This window comes from Anoplolepis gracilipes, chromosome 2, assembly GCF_047496725.1.
Source record: "Anoplolepis gracilipes chromosome 2, ASM4749672v1, whole genome shotgun sequence".
NCBI classification, from domain to species: domain Eukaryota; kingdom Metazoa; phylum Arthropoda; class Insecta; order Hymenoptera; family Formicidae; genus Anoplolepis; species Anoplolepis gracilipes.
The window spans coordinates 18,719,639-18,733,634 of NC_132971.1; the positions used below are offsets into that span (position 1 = coordinate 18,719,639).

The 13,996-nt window shown below is 36.9% G+C and overlaps 1 protein-coding gene across 3 annotated transcripts in view; it reads right to left on the bottom strand.

The window, feature by feature from the left end:
* Window positions 1-13,996, bottom strand: part of LOC140676164 (uncharacterized) — a 36,889-nt gene that overhangs the window by 2,818 nt on the left and 20,075 nt on the right. For 2 of the 3 annotated variants that reach the window (XM_072910937.1, XM_072910938.1), the window contains exons 7-10: window positions 6,715-6,888; window positions 2,453-2,772; window positions 449-806; window positions 21-361 (exon numbers count right to left, since the gene is read on the bottom strand). In XM_072910937.1, coding sequence (XP_072767038.1) covers window positions 21-361; window positions 449-806; window positions 2,453-2,772; window positions 6,715-6,888 — 1,193 coding nt within the window. The remainder of the gene's footprint in view (window positions 1-20; window positions 362-448; window positions 807-2,452; window positions 2,773-6,714; window positions 6,889-13,996) is intronic. The other variant, XM_072910939.1, reaches the window with a different exon arrangement.

Sequence of the window (13,996 nt, forward strand, 5' to 3'; positions counted from 1 at the left end):
TTAAAAAGAGTTTCCCTTACGATTAGCAACGCCCTGCTTCGGAGAGGAGAAACCTGTACCGTAGGACTTGTTTTGTTGACCACAGGACATCATCTGCGGTAAGCCGGGACTTCGTTTAGTCGCAGAAGTGTTCATTCTAATAGGACTGAGGTCGGGAAACGTGTGTAACGACACTCCCTTGTCGACTTCCGAATAATCCTGACATATGCTGATCGTGCTTCTGCTCTCCATGTACGTCTCAACCTTGCACTCTTCCTTCATACCATTCGTAAATCCGTTTTGTCTGTCCATCGCTAACGGTGATATCGACTGACTCTTAGGCGGATGTTGGGGCGTCGGAACGGTGAGATTCTCGTTGGATCTTTTAATATTTTTTTAGATATTTATTTAACCGATATACGTGTTTTACACGAAGAAATAAAAAAAAAGTGAGTTGCAAGCATCTCACCTGAAACCTGCAGGACTCGTGTCCCTCGTGATCAGTCTCGCGCCAGGACTGCTGTCTCTCGAGCGGAATCCTTCCCTCAGCTTGCTGTCGTATCTGGTGATTCCCGAGTAGCCGCTTATACTGCACGCCAATCCCAGATAACTTGGTTTCTTCGCTGCCGTCACCTGCTCCGGCTCCGGGCTGCCGGGATGTACATTGCTAACGTTCAGCTTCTTTTCATCAGGGCTGAGGTGCGATTTCTGCAACGTTTCGCTGCTGCCGTTCGCTAAATTCTCAGGTGACGACACCGGTTCGCCGTTGCACGCTGACAGATTCAGACTGTGCAGCGTCTTTTCCGACACAGAGTCTACGGTGTTCTCTGAAAGAGGAAATTTCAATCTAACATTCGCGAAAGCATTCTTCTTCTTGAGCTCTAATTTAGAATCTTATAATCTCTAGAAACTAAAATTACGAAAAACACTAGCGCAAATGTCACATTGCATAAGATTGAATAAGATTTGATAATTTTGAAAAATTAGTTTCTGCATAATTAACCCGATACATGACAAACTAGAGTTGTATAAATGGAAAATTGTATAAATAAATATTTAAATCACGCGTTTAAATCGTATATAAGTTGACTAATTACTCGATCCACCATGTTCTCATTAACTGATCAATGTTCGCGAGCCAACTCAACCGACGAGACATTCACCTTCGAAAAGTACTGTCGCCCACGCGATTATGCATATGCCAGATCGAGTTAAACGAATCTTATTCACATCGTTGCCGCGTAATGCGACCTTATTTTCTACGAATCGAGTGGTTCCAAGCTCGTTACGTCGAAACAACAAAAATTCAACTTGGTCACACAGTTTTAAACTATAATCGACCGGCGCGCCTCGCAAAAGCGAGATGTACCGACGACAATTCTTCACGCTCGTCTAAATCGTAGCGATGGTCCTGGAACACTGAGCAGAGAGTCCCTCGCGGGCATCTCGTCAACGCCTTCTTGGCAACGATGAAGAAAAGAAGCATTGCACTTGGTGCGCTTGCCTACGGTCTAAATCCGATCGGCATGTCGAGTGAGCAAAAAGCGCCCGCGACCTGCGAGAAGGTAACGGTGGGAGAGATCGGTGACCCCGAAAGGCGACCTTCAAGTCTCAAAAATTTGTCTGAATCTTGAGTAAATATCTAAGAATTAGTGTAATAATTCGAAAGATGTATGCGAAAAATCTAAGCTGGTCACGCACAGTCCTTTTTTTCAATCTAATTTTTTTTTAATCAGCATAAATCAGAATATTTAATTAATGTTCAATATTTGTTTTGCACAAAGTCGAAGTAAAAATATATACGTGAGATAGTTTTTACTGATTAGATATTTACGTCGGCGCTGTTGGATGTTTACCGTGCAGCTTTCAGCATCAATTAAGTGTTATATTTTAGGATAATTGAAAGAACTCGTTCAAGAGATAAACTTTAAGAGATCTTTCCAAGCGCACATTTCATCTTTTTTTCCGGAATGATTTCCTCGCTTGAGCGACGCGTCTAATTATTCGTCCGACCGAGTTCTCGCCGAGAATTCCCTGCGAGAAACGATTCTTCCGGCAGGAGACACTTTCTATCATTGTAACAAAGTTCTCTCTTTCCTAAGTTCTACATATCATTATTTAAAAATCCATCCAATTCGTGTCATTTATTAAAAATGTGTGAATTCTTTTTTCGCGAAATTTTATCATATTAAATAGATTACCGGATTATGTATAATATTGAAATTTTTATACGTATATATATATATATATATATATATATATATATATATATATATATATATATGTGTGTGTGTGTGTGTGTGTGTGTATTTCAGATTTCTCTCATTGACAAAGAATTTAGGATTTTCCTAATAACAATTCAATAAAATTAATTATCCACGGAATTTTTCTCGATAACAACGTAACGATCTCTTATCAATAATGTGTCTCGCAATAGCGGGAACGATGTTCTCTCAATGCGTGGATAGCCAACCTGATCGGTCGGACGCGGAGCGGTCGACGTCCAGGCTGCAGCTTCCGATGCTCTCCTGACTGGTCATGTTGGGATGATGCCTGGCGCCGATCGCCGCCGTCGATCTCGAGTCCGGGTCCAAGCGATGGTAGTTTAGGGGTTGCACGGCCAAGGAGAGCGGTCTAGTTCGTCGATGTGAGCGGATGCCGCCGGCTCCGGGTACCGACGACGTCACCGTTGCCACGCAGGAGTCGTCAACGTCCTCCAGGCCCGCCACCTCCCCAGCCCCACGCGTCTGCCCGCTCGCTTGGTGTTCCTCGTCCACGCGATCCTCGTGCACACTGCACAGGTCCGGTTCTCATCCCGTATACTGTCACGCGTGTATCGGAATTTGTTCTCGAGCTCGATATCGGCTTACATTTGTATATATGTATACAATATATGTATATGTGATGTGCGATTCTAAATATACCAATTTTACCAACATTTCTGATTAACAATTGACAATATTTTCTTTATAAAAAACGAAAATTTTAAAGAAAAGTCTATAAATAACGAAATGTTCTTTAACATTAAATTAATTTTTTTTTTAATTTTAATTCGTAATTAAATATTTAATATTTGTTTTTAAAGACTAACTTTCAGTTAAACTTTATTTAAAAGAATACTATTTTAGCATTTAACAAGGAATATTGCTTCTCTTTTCATTTTTATCTTTATTTATTTCAACATTTTTATATCATATTATAACAATATTAAGAAAAAGGCAATTTATAATTCTTAAACAAATCTTATATAAAATATTGATTATGTGACTTTAAAAAAGCTTGGAAATTTAGTAAAATTGAAAAAACTACAGAAAAAATGACCTCAAATGTAATGAGACTTTATCTTTAAAAGGTTCAACAAAACGTTGACCGTCGCATTTCTCCGTATTTCCTTTTTGAATATCACATTATCTCGAAGCACGAGAAAGCGGCACGAATTAGCATTTACCAGTAATCGTTGCGAATGCTTTTTGCACGCGACATTCGTACGGCAACTGATAAACGGGTCTCTGATATCGCTTTCTTTCTTTTATCGTGTATCACCGAAGGAGCTCGAGAACATTGTAGGGACAGGAGCTGGCGCCACTCGAATAAATTCGATAAATTATTGTTTCTCGATGGACCAAAGTATTTTGCATGTATAATATTACACAGCTGGATTTTGCCGGGAGACTCGACAATATAACATTGATGCAGGAAAATCTCGTAGACAACAAAAATAGATTTTATAACACAGTTACCGCTCGATGGAGCGAGCGAGAAATCAATTTCGATGAGATTACCTTGGAATTCTTTCATCGGTATTTTCGCGAATATAATATTAGCAAGTTATATTTTGCCTCTTATTAATGTAATGAGAGTAATTAGCGATATATCGACATAGCACGTGCGTAAATGTCTGACAAAAGCTCAACGCTTTAATGTCCCAGCAACGGAGAAAACCAAGTGGAAAGTTCCACAGCGCAATAACAACCAGATTTGTGAAGTTAATGAAAGCAAAAATCATATGTTATGTGCAGGCAATCTCATTAATTTCACCGTGACTTTCGTATTTTCCTTCATAATCAAGACAATGAATAAATAAGCAATTTTTATTGCCGCAACTCACGCATCAATGTCATATTTTTCTTTTTGCGTAATATTATGCGCGAAACCTCCGTATGTCATTAACTTTTTTTTATCTCAATATAGCGTATTTACTAAAATAAATATTCACAAAAAAAGAACAAAGTAAGATTATATAAAATATTTCGTAATATTTGACATCCATTTCAATGTTTTAATTTTTAAAAATAAAAAATGCATAAACATATGCTCGATTTAATATTCCGTATTATAATGAATTTTATTTTAGCAATCTGTATTTGGTTACTTTCACAAGATATGCTTAAAATAATTATCTTGTATCGGAATGCATGCCTGTTAATGTTTTTACTTAAAACTTTAAATTTTTATTTATCGAGTCATCTGAAATCTATTATATGTAAAGAATATCTATTAACAATATTGAAATACTCTGGCACTAAACAAACTTTTCAGCAAGTCCAAAGAACACTTTTCAAGAGAATTAAAAGATGAATAAAAATGCTTACAGACGTACTTTCAGATGCAAGGAAATCATTTTGAACAGTTCTTACGAAAATAAAAAGATACTAAAATAGAAAATTCAATAACCATTATTTTGAAAATAAACATTTAAAAGAACTATGTATAACAGATTTAGATCTCGAAAACGTTATCGCAGAGTGGCACCCGCTTTCAATAATTGATTTATCGCTAATAATTGGCTCATGAGAAACTCGTGCAAATAGTTCCGGCACACGAATGAAATTGTCGACAAATTGGCGCCGGTGTTAATTGCACGTGCTAATCGTGCGAATGGCATCGCTCATTCGTCGCGAATCGAGCGGGGATTTCAACTACAGGTCCGTTCATTTTAGCTGCACACTTTTTTGCCTTTAAAGTAAGATGTGTAGACAATAATGTGTGTATTATATGTATCGACATTAAAGGAATTAAAGATAGTAAAGGAAAAAAAATTAAATATAGCGCAAAAGTGTGGCCAAAAAGAACAAATCTTACGTACAATCGAATCAGCACAAGCGGGTGCATAATCGAATAAGTGTTGTCAAACTATAATACATGCAGTTAAAGTCACTTTCACATTGGCGACTAAACTCGCGCGACAACTCTTCAACATGTTACATAGGAAAAACGCATCGTCCATTGACGATTGTCGCACGTTTACTCGCTCATGTAATCGCGACGACGGTGTAAGTGTAATGTACACATAGAATCGGAAGGAATTTCTCCGAAAAAGTCACACAGTATAAAACATAGCGACTCATTTCTCAAATCGTTACATGTCTCGATTAATTTTAAGTATTTACAATTATAATAAACGAGTTGTTCCGAAACAAGAACACTTAAAGGAAAAGAAATTTTTTTTATAAATATTCTCTCTATTAATTATATATTACAAATTATAATAAATGAATCTTACGAAATTACAAATGCTGTATTGTGATAAATTTTTTGAATTTTATAATGCATAAAGTTCCTCGGGCAAAAGAGCACCAGACTCCAGACTGCATTCACTGTAAAAAATAATTGCAGACAGAGTGTCCAAAATTTTCTTACAGCCACACTGTTCAGAAGAATGTCTGAAAATTCAGACACTCTCTCTGGACCTTCAAAAAAATGACTTTAATAATTAAGACAGATTGTCTGAAATTACTTTCAGAACCCCAGGTCTGAAAATTCAAACAAAAATGTCTGAATTCTTAGGCAATTTTTTACAGTGTTCATATAATATGCGTATAAAATGCGTATAATATATATGCACGTAACGCAGATTGAAGAAATGAGTGGCGCGAATAGATAGATAGATAGGTAGGTAGGTAGGTAGGTAGATAGGTAGATTGTCCGGTGTTGTACAATGTTGTTTACGATGCGGAAATCGGCGCTGACATAATTGCGAGTTAACGGTTTTAAAGTGCATCGCGGATGTACAGGCGTGCGGTCAAGCAAAAATAAAGTGTATAAGGTGAACGAATCATGCTCGATCGTCGATGATGATGATGATGATGAGCGTGTGTATGAGTGGACGCACGTACGAGCGAGAATTAATCGACGACCCATTGAAGAAAATGTCAAAGTGTTATTATATACGCGTATACATGTAACGATGTTTCTCCGTAAGGTGATGCTGACCGCGCAAATATTCGAACAAATCATCGTCAATGTGTCGAATCTATTAATTTCGCTTGTCTCGAATCTTGGATGCATCAGATAGGAATGACGTTTGAATGCATACCGTAGATGCATCATCGTACTATGCCGTTAATGAATCTCGACGGACCTATTCACGTTTTAATCGTTTACCATAAACATTTAGAACGTAACAAAACACGGTGTGCTTTCAGTTATGCTGCCTATGTATATATAATATAAAATGGAATGTTATTATTAATAGATTAATTCTCAACGATTAATCCATTAATAATATTAATGTATATATATAATGGAATGTTAATTTATTATTAATTGATTAATCGCCAACATACATGAACTATTGTAAATCCGTGTTACTCTCCATAATAAAAAAACATGCAAATAATACACACAATCTCGTCGTCAGATCGGCAATCAGGGAATTCATTCGCAAAATTATGAAATTTTTCAATCGTTTACAAACGTCTTTCCCTTTCTTTCTCCCTCTTTCTCTCTGCCTACCTTCGCCGCCAATGTTTCCAGAGGAGGAATTTGGAGACATTTTTTTTCGTTACCGGATTCACTGTATAAGTACCGCTCTCAATTTTTAAAGGCATCCTTAGCCGCGAACGCGTCACTTTGGATTGCGTTCGATACGCATCGACGTGCGGGCCGATATATCGATCGTAAGATGATCTGCGAATGTCAAAGGAGATGATATTGTACGTGTATTACTCTGCTTGTATTTCGAAACGGCGATAAGTGTCGTTAAAATGCAATTCCAAGCGTTATTGTGCGTTCTGTATGCGTGTCATATTATTCACATATACCTTTTCTTTCTCCAAATTAACGTGTGAGAATTGAGCAATTTTTATTTCTAATTAAATTATTATTAATATTTTGTAATAACGTATTTATAGATACATCACAGTTCATCTTATTGTGTAATTAATCTCATAAGCAAAGAAGATATATCCGTAATGCAATTTCAACAAACGCTACCGATTTATTTATTCTACTCTTGATCACACACGCGGCGATTGTGATTTCTCTCTTTTCCGCGTTGCCCTTTGTCACCGTGATACTCGCGAGCACGTTTCTAGGATGACTAGTTGCTGAAGACTGGCATCTTCCCAATCTCGTCTCTCTATACTGTGATTCTCTCTCTATCTCTATCTCTCTCTCTCTCTCTCTCTCTCTTTCTCTTTCACCCAGTCTCTCTCGTCTTTCCAGCTGGTCTCTTTATCTTTTCTTGAGTCGGGAGTATTTTTGGAACACTCAAAAAACTACGATGGCACACGGTACCGCTTTCTCCCCCCCCCCCCCCGTCCCCGCATGTTGTCTTTTCTTCTTCTGCTTCTGTCTTACTCCCTTTGCGCGGGCATTAACGCGTGAACGAACGTGGAAGGGCGCATGAATTTAAAGAGGACCCACGAGCGGAAAGTCGGCGTGTCTACACGTGCCCGGCACGCGCGTGCGCCACAGAGAGAAGCGCGCTGCAAAGACGATCGACACATAACTCGCGAGCAATCTTCACAAACCGTCATTCACTCTCTTGTGACGAAACTTGAAAGATTCTTAAGATATAAAGAAAAATTATCCTATTTTTTTTTTTAAATTAGAAGTAGAAATTATTTTTTAAAGCTATCGAAGATAAGAATTGTTATCCTTCTTCTCTTTGTTAAAATTATGTAATAAAAATAAAAATGAAAATAAACAGTGCAAGTTAATTTTTTAATGCAATTTTCTAGAAATGATCAAATTACGCATCTCCGGAAGAAGAAAAGCCTGCCTTCGTTTTCACGTGCAGGCGAGCAGATAAATATCGTGTGTAAATCCTTGTTAAGAGCTAATAACCCCTTTTGGTTTCTGTCATCTGGTCTTTTATGAACCGTTAATCCGTAAGCGCTTTTATGGTCGGCGTAATAGTTTCTCTTTCTTCGCAGGGTTGCTTTCTCCGATGTTGACTTTCAAACAGCCTCAATCCACGACTGTTGCAAAGTACGCATTACTATATATAAGAAGCTATTACGCTTTGTGTGCTTTAGTAGGTTGACATAATTCACCTGCCTTTGAAATGAAAAAAATTCCCAAGAGACACGAGAAAATTTTCTGCTTTCGAAGAACGCGTGAATTAAGTTCGTAATAAAAATTAAAATTTATGGCAAAAGCTAAACTTTTAAACTTAAAACAAAAGCTCTTAAGTATCTAAGTTACAATCAACAAATCTCTGGTCTCGAGAGATGTATAAAAAAAAAAAGTTAAAATTTGTTATTAATCTTCACAGAAATTTAATCAACGTAGTAAAAGCTATTCTTATAAACTATTCTTAAAGCCAGCTTATGTCGCAACGAAAAGGTTAAATAAATTTCAGATAAGACAGAGTGAAGCAAAGCAGCGAAAGGGTACGTTTCGTTTCTCCCCAGAAGGTTTCTCGTAATCCCGTATGTTAGACATAATCCGTGCAAACGTTTCCCTTATTATTCTATTTCAGTGCTCCTGGAGAGATTTACGAGGTCGGTAATTGAAACCAACAGAATTCCAGACGTTGTCAACGAGGAAGGATTCGGTGGTTCGTGTCGCCATGGGGTTCCCGGTTCGTTTACACCGATAACATCGAGGGCACTTCGGGATGTCAACGACTCTAACGCTAACAACTCAAACTAGTCAAAGTCTCATTTGCGGAATCGCTATAAAATCTATGAATTCCTCTTCTCATTGTCGAGATCGTTGCAGAGAAATGCTTGATCACAAAGCTCGCACCGAGAAGAGAAAGAACGAGAACGCGCATTCAATTCTGACTTCTCTTCCCGAAGATTTATGCTACGCGGAGCATCAACCCAAAATGTAGGTTTCAGCCAACTACAAAGTTCTGCACTGAACGAAGGTTCCTCGACCTGTGCGCATCGGCTGATTCCTTTACCTCCGCTATACCGGCATCACGACACCTGCCAAATGATCTTCGGTCACGAAAAGCACGAACTCTACCGATAAAAATAAAAAACTTTGCACCGTGAAGAGTCACGAGTAATGATTTATGGCCGATTAGAATTCAGTCACGAATCAGAAATTATGAAAATTTCAGATTCCGCGCCGATTAATTTCTAGCAATTACTAGTTATTAAACCGTATATTATAAGCCTAATAAAATGTCTGATATAATAGATATAATGTTTTATACAAATTTCCATAAAATATTATTAGCGCGGAATTTACCATAATTTCATAGAGAAAAGTTGAAAAAAATACATCAAGGACACAAATAAAGTTTAACCAAATAACGCATGACTAGCGTGAAACAGAAACTACCGTCTGGGAATGCAGAAAGTGCAGCTATGAATTCAAATGTAATGCCAGCGCTCCGCTGAAAGAGTTGTCACGTACGAATCCGATGAAAAATTACATGCACAGATAGAATCTGACATGTCCCAAATATAAAAAAAATAGACTTAAATATAAAATTGAGAATATTTTATTTATACAAAAAAATTTGACGGGAAAAAATAAAAATGCTGTATATTATTATAAAAAAAAATATTTCCAAAATTCTGACTTGAAAACTTGTCTAATCTTCAAAAGTTGTTAACGACTTTACGGTTAAAAGTATAATGTACCTGATCTTATCTCGGGACAACGAGTCACCAGCTCAAGTTCAATATGCTATCTGCGATTCTAATAGTCCTCAATAAAGTCAATAAGTGTGATCATGTGAGATACGACTGTGTCATTTCCGCAACTGAACGAACGGAGGCAGAAATCCCGAGAGAACAAGGTATACAAGAGCACCATAGACTACTTTTCCTATAGATATCAAATCATACAAAGGGACATGTATTATAGCACCCATCACGGTTTACAAAGAAACCTACATAAATATCTTGCATACCAATCTCTCCGTTCCTCGAATACACCTGTCTCTGCATACTTGAAGGCACGAAGGTCCCTCTTGTTTCGCGTATTCATCGAAAAGACACTGATAATGTTATTGATGCAAACGATTCAATATGGATAAGAGTTAGAAGAAGATTAAATCATTAAACAATCCCAGCAATTAATTATCGACGAGCGATGTAAATGTCATTCAAACGGACAACACTAATTAATCGATGACTTCTATACATTTGCGTGATTAAAAACAACATGCAGTTTTTTTGCGTTTGTCACGCGTGACCTAGATGTAGAATATCTCATAATTTCTCGTCTCGTCACGAAGTCCATTGACATGAAATTTTACGTACTTTAGAAGAGGAAAATATTTATCTTCGAATGTGGGTTGGACTCATTTCACGGAAAGTGGAGTAAAATAAAAAATAACATTATTCGCTTAATTCATGATAATCACGAGTTAGGTAAAATTAGATTCTGAGAAAATACACGGTAATTTAAAGTACTGTTGCTAAAAAGATGCGTAAAGATTTTTAAAACTTCAAAGGTAAAATTATCATAAATTCTGCACATTAGATAAATGTTTATGCATGTACATTTATAATGTATTGTATGAAACACGCATGGGAATTCTATCTGGATGTTATGGTTGAGAACTTGTAAGATATATTAAGTTACGAAATGAACGGTAAATCGTGGGGAGACTAGCCTAAAATAGAGAGCCACTGTCGCAGTTACAAGATGGTTCAAATACCGGTAGAATCGTTTTCCGGTTTGCCCATCCAACATTGTACAACGGATTAAATATACGCGCATTCACAAATGAGTTAATAAAAATTTAATTTATGAGAGATAACAAAATCTCAAAATCGATTTCGTATAATTTTATTTCTCGGCTATTATAGGTATGTATTAATTATAAAATATCGAAAGCCGTGTTTCTCTCTACTCTGTCTATGCATGTCTACTTCGCGTATAGTTGCACACTCCTCCGCGAAACTTCTGCAACTTTCCCGCTAAAGAGGAATTCCTCCTCGCTTTCTGAAAATTGTCGGACGAGCGTCGCCGGTATTCAGAGGTAAGTGACACCGGGTGAACTCTCCCGTCTATATATAAACGAAAATAAACTAAAGTGACATTTGAACTATACTCTCACTGTCACCCCTCTTCTTGTACGACAAACCAAAAGAGAGATGCAGGGAGGAACGGGCGTCGCGACGATCGTCTGAGAAAAATTGTGCCAGCTAAATCAAGAGGCGCCTGCGTCCTCCCTTTCCGATCTTCTTTTCAAATTACTCCTTTCTAAATTTACAATTTACATTAACTGCTAATTTTCAACAAGCTCGTATCATCATTGTAGTATATTTTAAAGATTAACATTAAAAAGATTATGTATTTTCCTGAGACTGAAGAAAAAAATATTAATTCACTGAGATGACAAGAATTATAATTCTGAAATTGTAATATCAATGCAACGCTGCATCCTTAATATAAACATCGCGGAAGTAACTACGCGAGCAGTTTTTCCGGTTAAAACGCTCTTGTGCAAAACGTATAATAACGTATGATAAATTAAATAATGAAAAAAACTATCTTTAATTATAAATTCATAAAATTAATTTAATAATAAAATTAATTAATTTATATAATATTCTTTTTATCAAAATATTACGAATATTCAAATATAACAATAATCAAAAAATGAAAAATGTTTTTTATTGCAATTGAAAAATTGAAAAAATTACATAAATTATTTAAACATAATTACATAAACTATTTATCACATGAGATTATTAGAATAACTATATCAAAGATTTTTTTATAATAATTTTATAAGGCAAATTTTTTATTGTTTATAATTATATTCTTGAAGACTTTTGATTCGTTATTAAAACTGTATAATCTTTTAAATGTTTTGATATCTTCAAAAAAATGTGATCAAAAAAAATTTTCCGAAAGCAAACGTTTAATTATTACTCATTCATGAAAATATCCTCGCTATACTATATCAACACTATCGCAGAAAGTAAGAAATAGATATCCACGTCACAAAGAAAGACTGTATATTGGATAGTGAAAGAAAAAGCTTCGATCGATGTCTACATTGAAGACCGCAATCGCTTGGAAGACTCTCGCCTCGTCTGAGAAGCTATTATAGTCGAAATTTGACGTACGATGATGCGTCATAAGTCACGCTTATACGAGATTGCGTATCTCGCTTCAACTGCACGTCATTAATCTCCCACATGGTTTTAATTAAAGATACTGTTCTTGCAGATACGCTAATGACTAGTTACGTATGTAAATGGTTCCGTACTGCAATCATCGAAAGAATGCGTATTCTAACTTGTACGAGACTATTTCATGTTTTATGTATGCGATATTTTAATGTTACGATTCAACTCTGAGACAATCAAATTTTTTTTTAACGAGTCCTCAACCGTGTTTGGTAAATTGAGCGTGGGTTGTACTAAAACCGGACTAATGAGACAATAAAGAATAATTTCGACTTCTGTATTTTAAACGAAAGCCATCGCGTTGATTGTGCCAAGTATTTAAGCAAAGGTCATCGTGTCTTTTCGATTCTGACGTCCGATTTGCACGTGCAAACGATGTCAAGGTTGTACTCTTTTTATAGGAACCAGCAAAGTTAATTTTCAGATAATGTATTTAACTATCAGACAAAAATAACATACGGATAAGAATTTTTTTTTAAATTCAAGCGTGTTTCACTTTTATTCTTATGACGTATGAATAAAAATGAGCCCCGATTAAATGTGCAAAGCATGACGCTGACGGAAAGCATTCTAACGTCGTTGACTCACAATGAGTCTCAGTAATTATTCGCGATGTCGAAAGCTTGACGAAGAACGGAGCTGTTGGTGTTTGTCGTGCAAATGTCTTGTCGAAAATGAAACGAATAATCGTGGCGGAACGCCCGCACTTTATTCGATGCATTTATGGAAAACGAGCGAAGAACGATCACGGATAAAAGACGGAATTCATCGTGCAATTTCTTTTACCGTGATTCTCCTAAGGAAACTATATTTCGCAGCTGCAGCGCACGATGACGCGCGCAACGAAATGTCACGATCACGTGCGTAGCACGAATCAATAAATACAATGTTACGCTCTACATCTTCGATCAAAGTGGCGTGTAAAGTTTTATGCATGACGAATGTATGATATAGGAATAGATGAGTGCGTAAGATTGCGTGCAACTGTGTCGATCTATAGATGCTGTGTGAGATTGACGTGTGCAATCGTATAAACATATTAACATAGTGGAAACATCAATTGAACGATATGAGCGTGTAAAGAATGTCATTCGTGTAGAGCAACATACGTTATAACATAGAATTATTAAACATAATTCCCTCTCCGTGTATTACATGCTTACAAATTTCTATTTAATATGTCAAAGTAGTATCCTCTAATACTACACAAGAAACAAATAAATATATATATTTATATTTAACATGACTAAAATAATGTATATCCACAATAATTTAGCGTGTGTGTGACGTTTCGACGTACACGATACGCAGGCACGCAATTTATGTCGGATATTTCCCGTGTAATTTGCATTCGCGATCTTCGCTTCGAGACGAGCGATCGCGACGGAAAGGAATCCGTCGACATTTGTTTCCGTTTCGAGCGATAAACATTCAAGAGGGGAGGAAAATTATGGGAGTGTCCGAACGTGAATAAAATGCGTGGTCTTTCTTTTCGTTGAGAGTGGGGAAAGGGAAGCGGATTTCCGAAAAAGGGAAAGCGCGGGATGCAGGTTGCCTGTGCGCGTCTCGCAGCACGCACGCACGCACGCCTACGCGAATGCGATAAATTATGCGAAGAGGCGGGCCACGATATAGGGTAGGGGCTACCATAAAAGAACCTGTTACGTTCTAGATATTAGCCC